Source organism: Heterodontus francisci, chromosome 32 (assembly GCF_036365525.1).
Source record: "Heterodontus francisci isolate sHetFra1 chromosome 32, sHetFra1.hap1, whole genome shotgun sequence".
NCBI lineage: Eukaryota > Metazoa > Chordata > Chondrichthyes > Heterodontiformes > Heterodontidae > Heterodontus > Heterodontus francisci.
This window is the reverse complement of record NC_090402.1, coordinates 33,624,065-33,646,261: the sequence shown is the minus strand read 5'-3', so window position 1 is coordinate 33,646,261 and position 22,197 is coordinate 33,624,065. Positions and strand designations below refer to the sequence as shown.

The 22,197-nt window shown below is 42.9% G+C and overlaps 1 protein-coding gene across 1 annotated transcript in view; it reads right to left on the bottom strand.

The window, feature by feature from the left end:
• cacna1ba (calcium channel, voltage-dependent, N type, alpha 1B subunit, a) overlaps positions 1-22,197 on the bottom strand; it is a 621,742-nt gene that overhangs the window by 108,634 nt on the left and 490,911 nt on the right. The window contains exons 24-27 of the mRNA XM_068012672.1: positions 17,848-17,986; positions 11,415-11,544; positions 4,862-4,921; positions 3,777-3,883 (exon numbers count right to left, since the gene is read on the bottom strand). Coding sequence (XP_067868773.1) covers positions 3,777-3,883; positions 4,862-4,921; positions 11,415-11,544; positions 17,848-17,986 — 436 coding nt within the window. The remainder of the gene's footprint in view (positions 1-3,776; positions 3,884-4,861; positions 4,922-11,414; positions 11,545-17,847; positions 17,987-22,197) is intronic.

Below are 22,197 nucleotides of genomic sequence, written 5' to 3'. Positions count from 1 at the left end.
GCAAAATACGGGTCAGATCCCCAGGCCAGGCAGAAGTGGGTTCGTCACCGACTTTTCAGTTGGTGTCCGGCTCCTGTCTGCCTCGGGTTAAATCCCGGCCAAAGTCTCATTTGCTACTTCCCAATCCATTGGAACGTTGTTCAATTACACTGAGGAAGATATTGGTGAGGGGAACTGCAATCTCTTCAATTAACTCTATCCGTACTCATGGGTGGAGATTGTTCAAGATTGGGGCCTAGTTCAAGTTCAGCTTCCTAATTTCTACCTCACTTTCCCTTGTGACTCTAAGGGTTTGCAGTTTGCTCTCTCCATTATATTTTCTTTTATCTCAGCCACATCTTCCTCCCTTCAATGGTACAAACAGCAATAATATAATGTTAGTAATCTATGATAATAATATTCAGTTCTTGTCTGTCTGGACTGTTGTGATTAGTCAGTTTAAGGGGCATGTCTGTTGGTGGGTTTATTTGGTGGACAGTACCTGGGACATGTAGCCATACTATCCACTGCAACCTCTAATCCATTAATTATCCATGTAAATGAATCTGATTAACATGCCATTAATTTGTGGAACGCAGAATAAAGAAGTTATGTTCCATTCTTACAAATAGAAAATCAGTTTATTCGCTTAGAGTTTCATCTATTTCTATAAAATGTCAATTACATGAGCAATTTTCCTCTCATTTAGAAGCTGCAAAGTTATAGTTTGCATACTTACTGCTGAATGGCCACTGCAGATCAGCTATTTGTCATAATGAGACTCTAATACAACCTACGTAGAGATATGTAGATCGAATGCAGATGGTCGGCTATGATTCTAAAAGGTGCACAGAATCTCTCTTTGCTTTAAACCTCAGAATAAAATGGAGGAAGTCCAATTCAGAACTGCTTATGTCGACCAGCCATTACTCCACACATGCACAGCAGTAGTTTCCCAAATAGATTATTTTGCCCTTACCACTATCTTCATTTTTCATCTGCACTGCCATCATGCACAATTTCAATAGAGGTTCACATCTCTTACTCAGCAAATCTAATGCACTTTCAATGTGGATACACTGTGATCACAATAAACTACAAAATGCAGCACTAGAAACAGAAAATGCTGGGAACGTACAGTAGCTCAGTCAGCTTCTCAAAAGATGAGCTCATATTCTGGGTGGGCTCCTTTATAATAGATCTATTGAAAGATCTCAACTGAACTGTTACCTTTCTTCATGTTTTAATGCTGCCTGATCTATGATGCATTAGCAGCACTTGCTATTTTTATTTCAGATTTCCAACTTTGTGTCCTCGTGACAAAGAGGCCATTACAAATATAATCACATCAGTAGAATATGATAAATCCTGGTAGTCACTACCAATACCAAATCATGGTAAACAAATTATGCCTTAATCATTTGTGTTTTGGTTTCTATCACAATCAGCATTGCCACTAATACTGCGCTTTGATAGAACTTAGATCTGCTCATACAAAAAGAAACAAGAAGTAATCTTTTTAAAGTTACTGGGAGTGAGAATAACTCAGATTCTGTGAAAATATATGAGGAAACAAATTCCTTATAGGAACATAGGAAAATAGGAACAGGAGTAGGCCATTCAGCCCCTCGAGCCTGTCCCGCCATTCAACGAGATCATGGCTGATCCGCGGCCTAACTCCATATACCTGCCTTTGGCCCATATCCCTTAATATCTTTCTTCACAAAAATCTATCAATCTCAGATCTAAAATTAACAACTGTTCTAGCTTCAAATGCTGTTTGTGGGAGAAAGTTCCAAACCTCTACCACCCTTTGCGTGAAGAAATGCTTCCTAACATCTCTCCTGAAAGGTCTAGTCCTCATGTTTAGACTATGCCCCCTCGTTTTAGAATCTCCAACCAGTGGAAATTGTTTATCTTTATCTAGCCTGTCTTTTCCTGTTAATATCTTGAAGACTTCGATCAGATCACCCCTTAACCTTCTAAATTCTAGCGAAAACAGGCCTAATCTGTGTAATCTCTCCTCATAACTTAATCCCTGTAGTCCAGGTATCATTCTTGTAAACCTACATTGCACTCCCTCCAAGGCCAATATATCCTTCCTAAGGTGTGGTGCTCAGAACTGCTCACAGTACTCCAAGTGGGGTCTAACCAGGGTTTTGTACAGCTGCAGCATAACCTCTGTGTCTTTATACTCCAATCCTCTAGATATAAAGGCTAGCATTTCATTATGCAGGATAATATATTCCATTTTCAAAATGGGACTTGTAACCTGAACTGAAACGGTTCTATAATGAATTAATCCAGACAAGATTTGTAATTCATACTTATTGAAATGCCAGCTATGGTTACTATGAAGCAAGGAAGGTTTTTAATATTAATAGAGGTTAATAAGTTTAATACACAATGACTGCTTTATTTGAAACAGAAGTCCGAAAAAAAACCATGCAAATCTATAGTTCCTCAAATTGCTTTTCTCATCAATCATAAAGCCCAGCTTCAGAAAAGTTAGTATGAAAAATTGCCATAATTATTTCTAAAGTTTCGACAGTCAAGTGACTTTTAAAGTCAATTGACATTACTTCATGTAAATAAGTGAAGAAAGCGAACGAACGGATTTAGATAACCAATAACCAATTTAACTTTACAGGGAATTGTACAAGAACTGTTATACTGCAAAATCAGTGAGTTTACCACATCATCTCAAATTTGTTCAGGAACTTGTTAGCATATGTAGACTTTCTCATTTAGTATTGTAAGAACAAGATACATGATATTTTTTGAGCATTAAACATACATGCAACCATTCATAAATCACAAATATACTAATGTAAATAACACACGCAATATACATCCACACAGACATAATCACAGAAGCAAGATTACAAATTTTGTTTTACGATTGCAATGAAATCCTTACCCGAGGAAACTCCTGTTCAGATCCCCGCACCCAGGGAAGAAAGAAAACAGGTCAGTTACAAGACAACAGCAACAACAAAAACAAAACTCAATCATATTTTCTTTAATTGTTAATTAGTTAGTTAAGAAATTAATTCTTGGGGATTGGGTGATGCATAGGTTGGGAACATTGGCCTTTTAATTATGGGGCTTGAATTTGAATTGAACTTTGAATTTCAAATACAGAGAAACTGTTTCCACTGTAGAGCTTTGGTAACTAGAGAACACAGATTTAAGTTCATTGGCCACGAATCAGAGGGGAGATGAGGAAATTTTTATGCAGAGTTGTTATGATCTGAATGCACTGCCTTAAAGGGTGGTGGAACTAGACTCAACAATAATGTTTCAGAAGGAAACTGGATGAATACATGAAAGGAAAAATATTGCAGGGCTATGGGGAAAAAGCAGGAGAGTAGGACAAATTGGCCAGCACCCAGGGGATGCCTCTGATGTCCATTTTGGGTGGGCAGCTCACTCCAGCTATGTTCATGAGCCCTGGCTTCTTGTGACACCTCCTGGACTGCAGCCTCATGTGTTCTGCTAGCCAACCACCCTGAGTTACAATTCCCACTGTTATCGCTGAAGATTTTCGTAAAGATCCTGCAACTTGACTTCTTTGATTCATTGAACAAAACAGGGTAGAAATGAACATTTTAAAAGCCATTGAAAGAACATAATGTAAAACATTTTCCAAGTCCAACATGCCCTTGAATCATTCAGCTGAGCAGTATTGAACCTGTGATGTGCAAGGGATATTTTCAATTAACTTGTCGTTTACAAGGGCTAAAACACAGACAACAAGCAAATCTGGAACAGCAAAATCTTCAGACTTTACTCACGTAAAAGCAAAAGCCACAAGAGCACCACTGACGACAATGAAATCCAGAATGTTCCAAAGGTCTCGGAAATAAGAGCCAGGATGAAGTAACAGACCTAAATTAATCATCTTATGAAAGGAAATTAGGTAAAGTTAAATCAATATGTAAATATGAAAAGCACAACTCTTTGCTTTGTTACAATTACTTCTGATTAGCAGCCCCTCTGTACAAAGCCTTTTTGGCTCTTTAAGGCTATGGCTCAGGAATTTGTTTCCACTCGAAAATGGGCAAGCAGGGGACGGAGCGTCGTCACACATGTCTGGTCATGTGGTCTCAGGGACCACATTAACTTGATGTTGGGGCACCAATTCACAGACTGCAGGTCAGTATGTGGTGGGCAGGAAATCGTGCATCTTTGATGCCACTTAAAGGCAACCAACTCCTCTTAAAGGGGAGGTGCATGCCGACTGCAGATAACAGAAACTTCCAAGATTGGAAACAAATAGCTAAAAGAGGGCTTCCAGATTCTCCAGTGTCATCTTGGAGCTCCTGATCCATTTGATCACTCAGGCATCCATTTTACACCAGCAAAACAGGCGCAGTGCCATTTCTAGGCCTCTGGATTCATTCTGCACTACTGTAAAATCATGACAGAAAGGTTGTGAAGATGTACCACAAGAATATGAAGGTGGTTGTTACACCCATTCAACAAGAATGTCAGATTCTCCCAGTTTCACGGCAATTTTAAAATTCACAGAAGTCGTAAAATTGAAATACACAACAGGATTGAAATGCTGTTCAAAAATCAAAGGAAGTAAACAAATATTGTGTTGATTAATTCACAGCACCTAATTATAAATCAATTTCTAGAATTAATACTTCTGAGCCAAAATATTCATATTTTAATTTACTTGTGCCTGATGGACAAATTTATCACAGTGCACAACCAAACCTTTAAGTTCAGTCCAGCAAACCACTTAATTATAAAAACATTGATTTCAAATTGTTTATTCCAGCCAGTGACTACAAATATAATTAAATGCAGTTTTTTTTTTCAAATATACGTCATGCATTTAAATTATAAAGAATCCAGTAGGAATGTTTACCTTTATCACCATTTCAAATGTAAAGACCCCAGTGAACACGTAATCCAGATACTTCAAAACCTGAAGCAAAAAATAATTTTTATTTCAATTTGACAGCGTGTAAATCAGCTGTCTTCAAAGTCCACTTTTCATTCTCACTTGATGCTTCAAATAATCAATTTCAGTATTACGTTAGTCATTGATATAAGAAGTTCATGCAAGTCAGCAGAAGTGCGCTGCCAATTACAGAATTATTGAATAGCGAAGAATGAAAAAAGGCAAAATATAACCAGGTGACAAAGACAAAAGATGGACAAAAGATTTAAAAATCACTCTCAATACTTCGTCATTGGTTCAGGTCGTGTCTTCAGAAAAAAGAATTAAAGGCCGGAATTATAAACCCCCCCCTCCCCCACAAGAGCGGGATGGTGGCGGGCGGCGGTGGAGGGCATAAAATGAAATGGGAAGCTCGGGGGCCCTTCTCAACCCACTCCTGCCTCCGCTGCCATTTTACTCAGCACAGCGGCGGCGAAAAACGGCCCGCCCACCCCATGCCAATCAAGGCCCTTAAGTGGCCAATTAACGGCCACTTAAGGGCCTCCGCCCACCACCACAGGGATTTTACCATTGGCAAGTGGTGGTCCAGACCTGAGAAAAGCCGCCTGTCGAAAGTAGTTGGTTTCTGACGGCCTTGTGGGGGCCCTCCTGATCGGGCAACATGTGCCCGATGGAGGGTTGCCCCGATGCCCCAACCACCCACCAACGCCGAACACGCGCACCCCCCGCCACCACCCCCCCCGCAGCCTCCACGGGGCTTGACCAATCACACCTCTTTTCCGGAGACATCCTTCCTCTTCATCTTGAAGCTGGGTTGCATTCCCAGCAGTGGCCACCGCTCCCAATGTCCATTATGTGGGACATTCCTGCCTCAATGAGGTGAAAGGGGAGGCAGTGGTGCAGTGGTATTATCACTGGACTAGTAACCCAGAGACCCAGGGTATCTCTCTGCGGACATGGGTTCGAATCCCACCACAGCAGAAGGTGGAATTTGAATTTAATTAATATATCTGGAATTAAAAGCGAGTCTAATGATGGCCATGAAACCATTGTCGATTGTTGTAAAAACCCATCTGGTTCACTAATGTCCTTTAGGGAAGGAAATCTGCTCTCCTTACCTAGTTTGGCCTACATGTGACCTCCAGACACACAGTAATGTGGTTAACTCTTACATGCCCTCTGAAATGGCCGAGCAAGCCACTCAGTTGGACCCAACCGCTACGAAGTCAATAAAAAGGAATGAAACCGGACAGACCACCCGGCATCGACCTAGGCACTGGAAACGACAACGGCAAACCCAGCCCTGTTGACCCTGCAAAGTCCTCCTTACTAACATCTGGGGGCTTGTGCCAAAGTTGGGAGTGCTGCCCCACAGACTAGTCAAGTAACAGCCTGACATAGTCATACTCACGGAATCATACCTTACAGACAATGTCCCAGACACTACATTCACTATCCCAGGCTATGTCCTGTCCCACCGGCAGGACAGACCCAGCAGAGATGGCGGGACAGTAGTCTACAGTAGGAAGGAAGTTGCCGTGGGAGTCCTCAACATCGACTCCGGACCCCATGAAGTCTCATGGGCAAGGTAACCTCCTGCTGATTACCACCTGCCGCCCTCCCTCAGCTGATGAGTCAGTACTCCTCCGTGTTGAACACCACTTGGAGGAAGCACTGAGGGTGGCAAGGGCACAAAATGTACTCTGGGTGGGGGACTTCAATGTCCATCACCAAGAGTGGCAAGGTACTGCCTGTGTGGAGTTTGCAAGTTCTCCCTGTGTCTGCGTGGGTTTCCTCCGGGTGCTCCGGTTTCCTCCCACATACCAAAGACTTGCAGGTTGATAGGTAAATTGGCCATTATAAATTGCCCGTAGTATAGGTAGGTGGTAGGGAAATATAGGGACAGGTGGGGATGTGATAGGAATATGGAATTAGTGTAGGATTAGTATAAATGGGTGGTTGATGGTCGGCACTGACTCGGTGGGCCGAAGGGCCTGTTTCTGTGCTGTATCTCTAAATCTAAAAAAATCTAAATCATAGCACCACTACTGATCGAGCTGGCCGAGTACTAAAGAACATAGGTCTAGACTGGGTCTGCGGCAGGTGGTTGGGAAACCAACACGAGGGAACAATGTACTTGACCTTGTCCTCACCAATCTGCCTGCCGCAGATGCTTCTGTCCATGACTGTATTGGTAGGAGTGACCACCGCACAGTCCTTGTGGAGACTCACAAGTCCCACCTTCACATTGAGGATACCGTCCATCACGTTGTGTGGCACTATTGCCGTGCTAAATGGGATAGATTTTGAACAGATCTAGCAATACAAAACTGGGCATCCATGAGGCACTGTGGGCCATCAGCAGCAGCAGAATTGAACTCAACCACAATCTGTAACCTCATGGGCCGGCATATCCCCCACTCTACCATTACCATCAAGCCAGGAGACCAACCCTGGCTCAATGAAGAGTGCAGGAGGGCGTGCCAGGAGCAGAACCAGGCACACCTCAAAATGAGGTGTCAACCTGGTGAAGCTGCAACCCAGGACAACTTGCATGCCAAACTGCATAAGCAGCATGCAATAGACAGAGCTAAGCGATCCCATAACCAACGGATCAGATCTAAGCTCTGCAGTCCTGCCACATCCAGCCGTGAATGGTGGAGGACAATTAAACAACTAACTGGAGGAGGTGGCTAAACAAATCTCCCCATTCTCAATGAGGATCCGTGCGAAAGATAAGGCAGAAGCATTTGCAACAATCTTCAGCCAGAAGTGCCAGGTTGATGATCCATCTCGGCCCCCTCCTGAGGTCCCCAGCATCACAGATGCCAGTCTTCAGCCAGTTCGATTCACTCCGCGTGATATCAAGAAACGACTGAAGGCACTGGATACTGCAAAAGCTATGGGTCCTGACAATATTCCAGCAATAGTACTGAAGACCTGTGCTCCAGAACTTGCCACACCCCTAGCCAAGCTGCTCCAGTATAGCTACAACACTGGCATCTACCTGGCAATGTGGAAAATTGCCCAGGTATGTCCTGTACACAAAAAGCAGGACAAGTATAACCCGGCCAATTACCGCCCCATCAGTCTACTCTCAATCATCAGCAAAGTGATGGAAGGCATCATCAACAGTGCCATCAAGCATCAGTTGTACCTAGTTTGGGTTCCGACAGGGCCACTCAGCACCTGACCTCATTACAGCCTTGGTTCAAACATGGACAAAAGAACTGAACTCAAGAGGTGAGGTGAGAGTGACGGCACTTGACATTAAGGCAGCATTTGACCAGGTATGGTATCAAGGAGCCCTAGCAAAACTGGAGTCAATGGGAATCAGGGGGAAAACTCTCTGCTGGTTGGAGTCATACCTAGCGCAAAGGAAGATGGCTGTGGTTATTGGAGGTCAATCATCTGAGCTCCAGGACATCACTGCAGGAGTTGCTCAGGGTAGTGTTCTAGGCCCAACCATCTTCAGCTGATTCATCAATGAGCTTCCTTCAATCATAAGGTCAGAAGTTTGGATGATCGCTGATGATTGCACATTGTTCAGCACCATTCGTGACTCCTCAGATACTGAAGCAGTCCGTGTAGAAATGCAGCAAGACTTGGACAATATCCAGGCTTGGGCTGATAAGTGGCAAGTAACATTTGCGCCACACAAGTGCCAGGCAATGACCATCTCCAACAAGAGAGAATCTAACCATCTCCCCTTGACATTCAATGGCATTACCATCGCTGAATCCCCCACTATCAACATCCTAGGGGCTACCATTGACCAGAAACTGAACTGTAGTAGCCATATAAATACCGTGGCTACAAGAGCAGGTCAGAGGCTAGGAATCCTGCGGCGAGTAACTCACCTCCTGACTCCCCAAAGCCTGTCCACCATCTACAAGGCACGTCAGGAATGTGATGGAATACTCTCCACTTGCCTGGATGGGTGCAGCTCCAACAACACTCAAGAAGCTCAACACCATCCAGGACAAAGCAGCCTGCTTGATTGGCACCCCATCTACAAACATTCACTCCCTTTACCACCGACACACAGTGGCAGCAGTGTGTACCATTACAAGATGCACTGCAGCAACACACCAAGGCTCCTTAGACAGCACCTTCCAAACCCACGACCTCTGCCACCTCGAAGGACAAGAGCAGCAGGTGCATGGGAACATCACCACCTGCAAGTTCCCCTCCAAGTCACACACCATCCTGACTTGGAACGATATCCCCGTTCCTTCACTGTCGCTGGGTCAAAATCCTGGAACTCCCTTCCTAACAGCACTGTGTGTGTACCTACCTCACATGGACTGCATCGGTTCAAGAAGGAAGCTCACCACCACCTTCTCAAGGGCAATTAGGGATGGGCAATAAATGCTGGCATAGCAAGTGATGCCCACATCCCATCGAAGATCGTCAAACTATAAGTTCCCTCTGAACCCCAGTTGTAATCAAGGAAAATACTCAGCAATTACGGCATCAGAATAACCAAAATTATTCAACCTTTTCTAGTTGCAGTCCACAGTGACATTTCCATGGTTCTAAAAGGATTGCAGCTGCATGGTTTCAAAGAGCATTTGTGCCTCAAACGTCTATATTTACGCTTGGAACATTGTCCCTTTCTTGGTGAGCTATCCCTTCAGCTCCTTTTTGAATGAGTTGATTAACACAACAGTACCCTTCATAAAAAGGCACTTTCCACATATCTATAACCCTGAGGAAAAATAAATCTGCAGTCTTGCTTTAGATTGGCCACCAACTAACAATGTCTTTATTTTCAGAAACCCCTTATATTTTCCTATTTTGATTATCGACAGAGTTATGCAAGCAGTTATCCATAGGACATGGTATTGCAAAAATGTAAATTGTAAATTGAGAGTATTTTTTGTTGGTTATATCAATAAAAGCTGCTTCATTAATTATTTCAAGAATAAACAATTTAAAAGTAGTGTAGGAAACATTGATTGGAATGGGAATACATTACAGAAGCTTGTAAAATACAATCAAGAACAATGAGAACCATGTTCAATTATATCAGTTTCTGCTTTGGTTGCAATTGGTAAAATGGGTGCAAATTGCACTTGAAATTGTGTTGGTTTTCGAAAGTGAACTTATTGTTCAAGTTTCCATTCAAACTCATTTGTATAATAAGAAACAAATCAAACAAACTGGCAAATCTTGCATGAATCAGCACAACTGGGCAGCGCAACAGAAAGTAATTCATTATTTTTTTCCCCCGTGCATTCAAAAATATTCTTTGGTATATTTAAGAGTGGTAACCTACTGCAGTTTTCTTAATACAACTGAAAATGGGTTCATCACAAGAATAAGCACTTTTAATAAGTGTCTAGTCCACCACCCATTATTTTAAATCACTGAAAACAATTTTAAAAACTCTACAGAACCAGTTACTAGTTTCATTGGTGGCCACTATTCAGTTTTCTGGTTAAAAACTTTTAAAACATGCCTACTAGTGCCTTCGTACCTAAAAAAAAATACAAGCTTAATTTGAAGAGCCTTCTCAAATGGTGGCAAATGGCAGAAACTCAGCATACTCCTTATCATTGACCTGGGGGCATGGACAGTTTTGTGGGTGGGGCTGCCTTTCTGCACAATGATTTTAAATCAATGCTAAAAATCGTGGAAGCTCGAGTTACACTTTAACAAACTTAAAATTCCTTGATTTCTTTTTCTGCTGGTTTGGCTGATTTCAGATATTCTAGGCCATCATGTGACCATCTTATCAAAGCAAGCAAAGTAAAGATATTGTTCAGCAAGTGGAGTAGCTGTTCTAATGTGTTTAACTGTAATAAGAATACATTTTTCACCATCCCCACTACAAATAGATTACAGATGCATGCCATTAGTTTCACTGAGTTACAGAGTTACTGTTTCCATTAATTCAAATCCACATATTATCCTAGCATTTTGCATAGTCAAATCAAAGGCTATTTATAAATAAGCAGGAAAATTGATGAAATAAAAACAGAAAATGCTGGAAATATTCATCAGGTCAGGCAGCATCTGCGGAGAGAGAAACAGAGTTAACATTTCAGGTCTGTGTGACCGTTCATCAGAACTGGGAGACGTTGGAAATGTAATAGGTTTTGAGCAAGTGAAAGGAGGAAGGGTGGGAAGAAGAACAAAAGGGAAGTCTGTGATAGGATGGAGGGCAGGAGAGATTAAATGACAAAAGGGTTCATGGTGCAAGACCAAAGGGAGTAGTAATGGGTCAAGTAAAGAAGCAAAAGATGCGTCTGGGGGAGGTGAGAATGGCAGAATAGCTGCCAGCCAAATGCAAAGTAAAGGAAAATTGTTGTACCAACACCAAATTTGTGTCCCTTGAGGATTTAAGGGCAAATTACTGAGCCCTATACTAATTAGACTTTATCCTGTGGATGTAATGTTATAGCTCCTTTTTGTTAGGCATGTTTTAAGAGTATTCACAGCTGAACTGGTTCCTTGAGATATTACTGTGATACTTTATAACAGTTGTTTATCAGTTGCCGCATCTACTTACATTATTTCTTGGTGAATCTGCGTGCACAGGATCCTCTGCTGCCAATGCAATGCTGCTCATTGCTATCACCAGCAGGATACACATCTCAAAATATCGTAGATTGACTATGTAATGGCATGCCCTGCGAATACTAAAAAAAAGGAGTCATAAATGACACAAGCATTCACTGCAGCAAGAAATGGGAGTATCAATCAATAGATTCATAAACAGTTATTGTAATACTTTTTGGAAATGCATACTGTTAGCAAACATCTTTTTCACAAAATATATTTCCTTCTCTCTTTTGTTCCAATATCTCATACAATGAAGTGAATTCATAGAAATGACATCATGTTATATTTTAGCAAGTCAACTCTTTTTCCTTTGAAGTTCAGAGAGCCCATTTAAAAACAAATTCTGTTCTCACACGGAACACCAATGTGGTGATTATAAGCCACCCACCCTCCAGCTAAACTGCAACCAAGCAGAAGGAATTACAATGAACCATTAAAGCCACTCTTTGTACATCTTAATCTAATTAACCTGAATTAATAAGTAATTAAATAAATAAAATACAGGCTGAATTTTCACACTGGGGGGTAAATAACGCAAGCCGGGATGATTTCTGGGTCGTGAACCTGACCCTGGGGTAGGATGGGGGTGGGGAATGGAAATGATGCACAATATTCATGGGGTGACCCCTTAATTGATATGGACATGGTTTTGCCATCCAATTAGCGGCCACAGGGGGCGACAATGCAGGTGGGACTTTAAAGTGCTGGCCCGATTTAAATAGACCAATGGCTGCCGTTTAAATCAACCTGCTGTGCTTTTCAAGATGTCTCAGGAGAGCTGGAGGCATGGAACCCAGGGCAGGGCTGTCCCTCGGTTCTCCGATGCAGACCTCGAGGCTATGTTGGAGGCCATGAGGGAGAAGAGGGTTTCCCTCTTCCCGAGTGTGGCAGGAGGAGGCCACCCGCACAAACGAAGCAAGCCTGGCAGGTCACTGCAGCGATTGTGAGCAGCAGAAATGTGACCTGAAGATCCTGGATACAGTGCAGGAAACAATTCATTGGCCTCATATGCTCTGGCTAGGTTAGTGGCAGCCCAAACCCTTAGGACAAGCCTCTGGGTATTCAGCAGCCAGCAGCCACACCAGCTGAGGAGCCTCAGGGCGCATGCTGCTCCTGAACATAGGAGCAGTGAGTGCCCAGGGCACTTAATAACCCCTCAGAATGGCTCAGAGCCATAGTGCTGTTGAGGACCTGCTTGCACTGAAACATGCATCTTCTAATGAATAGGAGCAGATGACATTGGCCATACAGGACAGCAGTGTCTTATCTCGCTCTCTTTTACCCTTTCAGGAGAAATGGGCACACAATGTGAGGGAAATGGCCCAAACAGGAGGAGGTGTCCCCTGATTTCATCTGATAACGCCCATGGAGGACCAAGTGATGAAAATAGGCAGAATCGCTGACCAGGAAGAAGTCGACCCTGGTGAAATAGGCGGTCATGGTGGAGATGGTGATTACAGAGGTCAATGCGTCATTGAGGGGGTGCATTGCACTCCACCACATCTGACAGCAAGGCAAACAGTGATTTGCATTGTCAAGGTGTCTGCTCTCCAAGGATGGTTCGCATGATCTTTTCTTGTTTCTCCCATAGGTGCAGATGCCAATCCACGCAGACCCTCTCTCTCCCAGGTAGCATCAAAAAACGAGAGAAGCACTGTCACACCTTACAAGTGCACCGCCCACCAGCACAGATACTCCTACCTCGGTGGCTCCTTGCATGTGATTAGAGAGTGACTGAGTGAGAAGCATGGCACTAATGGGAAGGAGATGCCAGAGGCAGAGGGAGCTGTGGGCAGTCCCCCTCAGAGGAGGGAGGAAAAACACATCCCTGCTCAGCTGGGCACAGCTGTAGGGCTCAGGAGTCTCAAGAAAGGAAGCTTTCCCTAAAACAGCTGCAGGAGATGTGCTCCCACATATTGGAGTTCCCTGACGCAGTGCGGCGTCATGGGCAGAGGATTGAGGAGTCCTTCCAGCTCATGCATACCACCATGGCTCAAAGCTATGAGCACATGAGCTCCTCCATTGACAGAGTGGGAAAACTCATGGAGAGCCATATGTGGCATCACTGCAGGAGCAAAGCCTTGGCATGCACAGGATGCATGTCACAATTTGTAGCCTGGAACGGTCAGTGGCTTCAGACATCTGGTGCACCCACCAAGGGCTGAGGATGTCACGGAGGAGGATGCGGGTGCCACCCTTCACAGGCGCCTTCATCATCCTCAGCCTCCTTGGCTCTTCTGATTGTAGAAGCCTCTGTGTAGCAGGGCCAAGTGACAGAGGGTAGCTGAGATTTGTGCTCTTGTTGAAGAAGAACTCAGATATCAAATACTGCTTGCCATGCCCTGCCAGTAGTTGTTAAAATCACTATGGCCTTGAACTTTATTGCCTCTGGCTTGTTCCAAGGATTGGCAGCGGGCCTTGGTGGCATCCCTGAAGTGGTAGCACACCATTGCATCTTGCAGGTCATTGATAACCTCTTTGCAAAAGCAGAGCAATTGCAAACAGATGGGGCCTCGCAGGCACAAAGGGCAGCGGGGTTTGCCTCCATTGCTGGAATCCTGCAGGTGCAGGGCACCATTTATTGCACCCATGTGACCATCAAGGTGCCGAGTGAGAAGCCAGTCACTCAACGTTCAGCTGGTAACTGGGTACCATTTCTGCTGAAATAGAGAGAGGTATTTTGCTTGAATTAGTTTAGTGGTGCCCAAGCTGTTACCTTAGAGCCATTTCCAGCACTTGAATCCTTGTGATCCTGCCATGAAGTCCATGCAACTCAGATCTATTTGTGTTTATATTTCTCATTCACTGGTTTGTCCTGTTTCAATTGTGGGCTTGAAGGTTTGCAAAGGACAGTTCTTAGTATTTTTATCTCATTGGAGGATAGTTCTATGGCAGGAAACCTAAACTGGTTAACATCCACAGCTTGATATATGTACAAATTAATGGGAACATGGATTTGGGCTTCATACATGACCTATAAGAATCCATAATACACACTTAAGCAGCAGCAAAGCCATAAAGCTTGCACACTACTGTCATAAGTATTCCACAGCACAATTCCAAGGTTACTTCCTAGCAAGAAAACTTGCTCTCTCTCAATAAGAAAAACCTCTATCCTTAGTATGAGGTTGCGAGTGTAAGGCAATAATTATCCCACAATGAATATGGATAACCTATTTGATCGTAATGCCTGAAATCCTACTGTGAGTTTTGCAGTATCATCAAAACAGAATATAAAAAGCTTCAGAAAAACTCCTTTGCTGGAATCAGCACTCAAAATCTGTTTTGATCTATTTTGTGTTCCAAACAGTGAATATGTATCTTTAATGACATTTAGATTTCCATGTAAATGCTTTGAACTTTTAGCTGCTTCAAGCAGATATCTTTACAAGGGTATTTTTGGTAAGTCACTCACTCTGAACCCTGCACCTGAGTGCCAGAAATGCAGCTGATTTTCTTTCTGTCATCTACAGGGAGACTTAGCCACAGCCAGGGTACAAGTAGAACAAATATGGTGGCCTGACAGGTAGAAGTGTTCTATCAAAATTCAGGATTCAGGGCATATTTGCCTCCTCCAGTTCTTCATCTCATGTTTTATATGCTTAGGTTTGCGATTAATATATCCAACAGGATTCTACATGTATCATGCATAAATGCCCTAGAGCAACATGAATAATTCTGTGGTAATAATTTTAAACCAGGTTTTTCATAACCCTGACAGATGATTTAATTTATCGGTTACTCTGCAAATTAGATTGAGTTTACACAGTCATTTAAACATTGGAAAACAGTCCTGTGTCCACCTACTGAATTTAACCAGTTTGGCAATCTGCAAGTACATTCAGAATCTTCTGTGATTGAAAAAAAATACTGAATATCATTTGAGAGGTAACACTGGACTAATGATCCAGAGAATGCGAGTTTAAAACCCAGCATGGCAGTTTGAGAATTTGAATTTAGTTAAAAATATAATCCAGAAATAAAAAGCTAGAGTCAATAATATTAACCATTAAGCTGTCTAATTGCCATAAAAAAAACATGTCCTTTAGGGAAGGAACCCAAACATCCTTTTCCAGTCTGGCCTCGATGTGACGCCAGATACACAAAGCAATGTGCTTGACTCTTACCTGCCCTCTGAAGTGGCCTAGCAAGCAATTTAGATGCATCAAAACCGCTACCAATGGTTCAAGTAGTCCGACCACCACCTTCTCAAAACAACTAGGGACGGGCAATAAATGCCAGGCTTGCCAGCGATTCCCACATCCCAGGAATGAATTAAAAATAAAACTAAGAGGAACTTGAAATTTGAAAGCATCTAACAGTTATTATCTGTGGATGTGTAATGGGTGAGGAACTCTCAGTGATACATGGAAAGCGGAAAATAAAGGACTTTGTGGTTGTAGCTACCCCTCCCCCTTACATCATCAGTGCACAGTGATTAGATTATCGTGGAAACTTGATATTGATATTTTGATACGTCCACAGTCTGATAAAGGCCATCTGAGGGCTGTATAAAACACATCAGGTCCCCAATTCACGTTCACCTCATGCTCAAGTTAATGCTAAATTCAGCTATCTACAATGATGCATAATATTCTGTGTCTTCTGAAAGATTACTAAGAACAACATTTGTTGAGCACTGACTAGAATAATCTACTTAAGATAAAGTAGAACTCTGTCTGCATTTCCCTGACAGCACAAATTTGAAGCACAAAACAGCAGCCTGTACCCTATCCTGCAACTTTGTAATTTCCCAAATAGGATTCTGGTTACCTTATATTACTGAGTTGGCATCATTCTGCTGGATGCTGTGCATTAAAATGGATTAAAGCTGCTGAAACAAATTCCCATTGAAGGTTATGCTAATGAAGTCAAGAATTTAAATAAATTCTGCCAGGTTGAGTGGCATGTCAAATTATAATGGAAAAGAACCTTTCAATGTTATTATTTATGCATTTATGAGTGATAGTGATACTGACAACTTGCATTAATATAGCAACCTTAATGTAAAAAAGCATTCCAAGAAGGTGAATGGAGAGAAATTGGTAACAAAAAGATGGAGAAATTGGAGGTGGAAATGGGTGGTTGTGACAAAAGGCTTGGCTGATCAAGTGGTCCCTGCAAAAGTTTTAAACAAGAGAGAGAAATGGAGAGGTGAAAAGATTTATTACTCCAAACATGTAGATTTTCTCCAATCTTTGCAAAACAAGGGGGTTGCTTTTCAAGTGAGCCTGTTCAGCTAGTGGGCAATGGACAGAGTGAGCCCACCACCCATACGATGAACTGTGCTAGAGGTCTGAAGCATTTTTATGGTCAGGCCTCATTAAAATATGGTTGCAAGCTGCCCATGTGCTTGGCACCCAACAGGCACTGGCAGGGGGGAGAATAATCTGGCCTCTCCTCTCTGGAGCTGAGAGTTCCACTGCTTTTTGAAGAGGTGATCTCAGTAGGGGAGGGGAATGAACAGTCTGGCTGTGAACAATTATTTGGGGTGCAGGAATGCTGATCATGGGGTGGGGGTATGGTGGGTAGGAGCTTAGGAAAGGCCTAATTCTGAAGGATGAATACATTCTGACTTCTCAGCGTATACTTCAATCCTTCTCTTTCCAGAAATGCATCTCATAGTCTCATGAAACCCTTTATGCTGTCTGCTTCAATGATGCTCCCACAACTCCATTAAACTATGGCTAAAAAATGTCCATCTGACTACCTTTCTTACACATAATTTCTTTACCTTTAACTTCTGTCCCTTGGTAGTCTTAGAGTTTCAAAAATGAAATGTTCTTATTATAATGCTTTCTATTCAAATTTTGGTGTATAGAGTGGGCTCTTACGAAGAGATGATCATTCAATTGGTATCAGTTAATGAATGGCAAGTTTCAAGCCCAAGTTAGTTGCTCCCATCAATCAGCAGAATGTAATTGTTTTCAGGATACAATCAGCACTTTTTTCATCTAAATTACTGCTGATGTATAATCTGTTTACACTATGTATGCAAAAGCATTTATTGATACAGTACATCTGCTGGCATGGCAGTGCATACAGATTGTGTTGGCAATGGGTGCATGAGGTGAATATTAGCCAAACAAAAATTTCAACAGGGATTTAGTTATGTTTTCTCAAAGTGTCATTCCGGGAAATGTTCTCTTCATTGTTGATGCACACCAACTAAAATTCAAAATATTATTTTGAGGCAAATTATTCCTGCAGACCTGAAGTAACATAAAACAAGTGTATATTCTTCAAGATGGTTAGGAAATTAAGTGTTCAGAGAACAAAGAAACAAAGAAGTGGTTTAGAAGAATAATGTTGACATGATGGGGTGCTACTGCCTGTTGACCACCCTGGTTTTTGGCTAGAGTTACAGGAATGGTACTTACAGGTTTGTTGGGCTGAAAATGAACATGGAACTGTATGGTGGTATCTGCCTCGGCCCACTTTTGATCAAATCATCAGCGTCCATGTCTTTCTTTTCCTCCATTTTTGTCATACTTTCCAGATCTACACCTACACTATTGACTGAAAAACAGACAGAATAAAAATTACAAGGACCATTACTATCCCCAAATATCAGGGTACACTTTTCTGAAGTTTAACTTCTAAACCTACATAAAGGATATAGAAGTACGTTCTATAAGGTATAGTTCGGTCAATTAACAGAAATGTTGCAGTAGAACAATTGCTATTAAAACACTAAGTTGCATAAATATTAACATGAAAAATAAAGTTATTCTTAAATGTATTTGGAAGCCCTTCCCAGATAATTTATTTTTAAGCATTCTGTACATGTTTCACAACAAATATGTGTATATGCACATGTGGGAATTTGCTTACCAGAGCAAGCAAAGAAAGCACCAGGAGGTATGGGGCCCTTCCTTAGGCCCACCAGTCACCCAAATATGCCTCTGTAGCCAAAGACATTGCAGTGTCAACTGCTAAGTAGATAATGTCCAGTCAACTCGTGCTCCATCAACTCCTAAGACCACAGTACCCCAACCCACTGCCAAGAGGCCCTTCTCCCCATTCCGAGCAGTTTCCAAACTCTTGACAAGGATTCCATCAGTCAGTAACTCTACCCACATGTTTGAAATTGTATAACTGTGTAAGGCCCCAAACTGCATATATTTTTAAGCATTTGTAATCTAAATTGGTTGCTATTTACCTGGTAACTCACATCTGAAAAGGTATGAAAATGTTGTTTTACAACTATAGATTCTGTATAGAAACAGAAAAGATCCAAACACAAAGTACCAATTTAATGTGACCCTTCATGGTAATTTGGAGGGTGTAACCCACCTTCAATCTGAGATCTATTTTAGTAGAATTACAGCACAGGACGGGACCTGTGTAAAGCAAGTCCGTCAACTGGAGGTAATTACTATAATCCCATTTTGCTGCCTTATATTTTTGCTTTTCAAATACTTACCCAATTCTCTTTTTAATTGTGTTATTTTCTACATTAACAGACACTTGTGGTAAAGCACTCCATGTTCTGGTATCCCTCTATGTGAAAAAGCATATTTTACATCGTTCTTCTGATAATAATCCTCAGTCCATTCTTCACTTGTTCACCAACTAGTGGGAATGATCCTTCACTCTTTGCCCTCCCAAGCATGTCATGAATTTGAAAACCCCAATTAGTTTCTCCTTAATCTTCTCTGTGTCAGTGAAAAAGCCCTAAGTTTCTTTTCTTCCTGGCATTACTCTGGCGAATCTTCATTGTACCTGTTCCTTCCTATTACTAAATGTCCAGAACTTTACATAAAGGTCCCACTTCAGCCTAATCATGGTCTTGAACAAGTTCAACAATAAACCTCAATATCATTCTTTGTGTAATTTATGTCTAAATTATTTCTTATAAATGGAATACCAAAGAGACCCAGCACACACCCGAGCAATGTGAGAACATTTAATCATCCATATTTGTTTGTTTTCCTTCCTGAGCCATATCTCCATCCATTTGGTTACATTCCCTTTAATATCAAGTGCCTTAATTCTTATAACAGGTCTCTTTTGTAACACCTCATCGAAAGCCTTCAGAAAATCCAAAAATGCAACACTCAGTTTGGTAGATTTGCAGACCCATCACATGATTGCCTCAGACATACTGACAAAAACTCCTCCCAGCTTGCACTTCAAATTCCTGATTTGAGAAGCAAATGTGTTAACTTTTGGATGATTTTTGTATACCTGATTAAGATAAGGTTTTCAAGACATGACACTGGGCAGCTCCACCTGCCTGCACTGGCTGGAGGCTCAAGGGTGGGGCCTGACAATGTTGAAAATGCTGGTCCCTTTAATTAACCAGGACTTACTTCAGAGCTCATAGAGAGCAAGTGATGCTCATTGCAGCTTGTATTTAAGGGTTGGGTTTTTCCCCAGTCAGGGGAGTTACTTCTGGACAGGGAGTTAGTCCAGAAGGGAAAAATGGAAACTGGTATTGGTACTGAACAGTGGATTGAGAATAAAACAGTTGTGGATCTCAAACTGTCTCCTACTTCCTGATTTTGCTGAATGGATATCTGCCAATTGATCAGGGCTAACTGACTCTCTTTTCATGTCTATACAAAGACATAAGCTTCAAGAAAGCTGAAGGCCACAGGGGCCATGTTTGGCAGGCAGCGGACTGAGGCGCAGTTAGAGGAAGTACCACGAGGAAATCAATGAGTGGGGTGGCAGCTGTCAGTTTAAGATAAGAATATTAAGGCTATAACACTGAGATAAACAACAGCGGCTTGCAATTAGCATTGGCTTGCACCAATAGGAAAAAGCGGAGGGACACTGTTGCCAGTGACATTCAGTTTTTTTTTATTCATTCATGGGATTTGTAGGCGTCGCTGGCCAGGCCAGCATTTATTGCCCATCCCTAATTGCCCTTGAGAAGGTGGTGGTCAGCTACCTTCTTGAACCGCTGCAGTCCATGTGGGGTAGGTACACCCACAGTGCTGTTAGGAAGGGAGTTCCAGGATTTTGACCCAGCGACAATGAAGGAACGGCGATATAGTTCCAAGTCAGGATGGTGTGTGACTTGGAGGGGAAGTTGCAGATGGTGGTGTTCCCATGTATTTGCTGCCCTTGTCCTTCTAGTTGGTAGAGGTCGCGGGTTTGGAAGGTGCTGTCTATGAAGCCTTGGTGCATTGCTGCAGTGCATCTTGTAGATGGTACACACTGCTGCCACTCTGCATCGGTGGTGGAGGGAGTGTATGTTTGTAGATGGGGTGCCAATCAAGCGGGCTACTTTGTCCTGGATGGTGTCAAGCTTCTTGAGTGTTGTTGGAGCTGCACCCATCCAGGCAAGTGGAGAGTATTCCATCACACTCCTGACTTGTGCCTTGTAGATGGTGGACAGGCTTTGGGGAGTCAGGAGGTGAGTTACTCGCCGCAGGATTCCTGGCCTCTGACCTGCTCTTGTAGCCACGGTATTTATATGGCTACTCCAGTTCAGTTTCTGGTCAATGGTAGCCTCTAGGATGTTGATAGTGGGGGATTCAGCGATGGTAATGCCGTTGAATGTCAAGGGGAGATGGTTAGATTCTCTCTTGTTGGAGATGGTCATTGCCTGGCACTTGTGTGGCGCGAATGTTACTTGCTACTTATCAGCCCAAGCCTGGATATTGTCCATGTCTTGCTGCATTTCTACACGGACTGCTTCAGTATTTGAGGAGTCACGAATGGTGCTGAATATTGTGCAATCATCAGCGAACATCCCCACTTCTGACCTTATGATTGAAGGAAGGTCATTGATGAAGCAGCTGAAGATGGTTGGGCCTAGGATACTACCCTGAGGAACTCCTGCAGTGATGTCCTGGAGCTCAGATGATTGGCCTCCAACAATCACAACCATCTTCCTTTGTGCTAGGTATGACTCCAGCCAGCGGAGGGTTTTCCCCCTGATTCCCATTGACCTCGGTTTTGCGAGGGCTCCTTGATGCCATACTCGGTCAAATGCTGCGTTGATGTCAAGGGCAGTCACTCTCACCTCACCTCTTGAGTTCAGCTCATTATTCCATGTTTGAACCAAGGCTGTAATGAGGTCAGGTGCTGAGTGGCCATGGCGGAACCCAAACTGAGCGTCACTGAGCAGGTTATTGCTAAGCAAGTGCCGCTTGATGGCACTGTTGATGACACCTTCCATCACTTTACTGATGATTGAGAGTAGGCTGATGGGGCGGTAATTGGACGGGTTGGACTTGTCCTGCTTTTTGTGTACAGGACATACCTGTGCAATTTTCCACATTGCAGGGTAGATGCCAATGTGGTAGCTGTACTGGAACAGCTTGGCTACGGGCGCGGCACGTTCTGGAGCATAGGTCTTCAGTGCTATTGCTGGAATATTGTCAGGGCCCATAGTTTTTGCAGTATCCAGTGCCTTCAGTCGTTTCTTGATATCATGCGGAGTGAATCGAATTGGCTGAAGTCTGGCATCTGTGATGCTGGGGACTTCAGGAGGAGGCCGAGATGGATCATCAACTCGGCACCTCTGGCTGAAGATTGTTGCAAATGCTTCAGCCTTATCTTTCGCACTGATGTGCTGGGCTCCCCCATCATTGAGGATGGGGATATTTGTGGAGCCAACTCCTCCAGTTAGTTGTTTAATTGTCCACCACCATTCACGGCTGGATGTGGTAGGACTGAAGAGCTTAGATCTGATCCGTTGGTTATGGGATCGCTTAGCTCTGTCTATCGCATGCTTGTAATGCAGTTTGGCATGCAAGTAGTCCTGGGCTGTA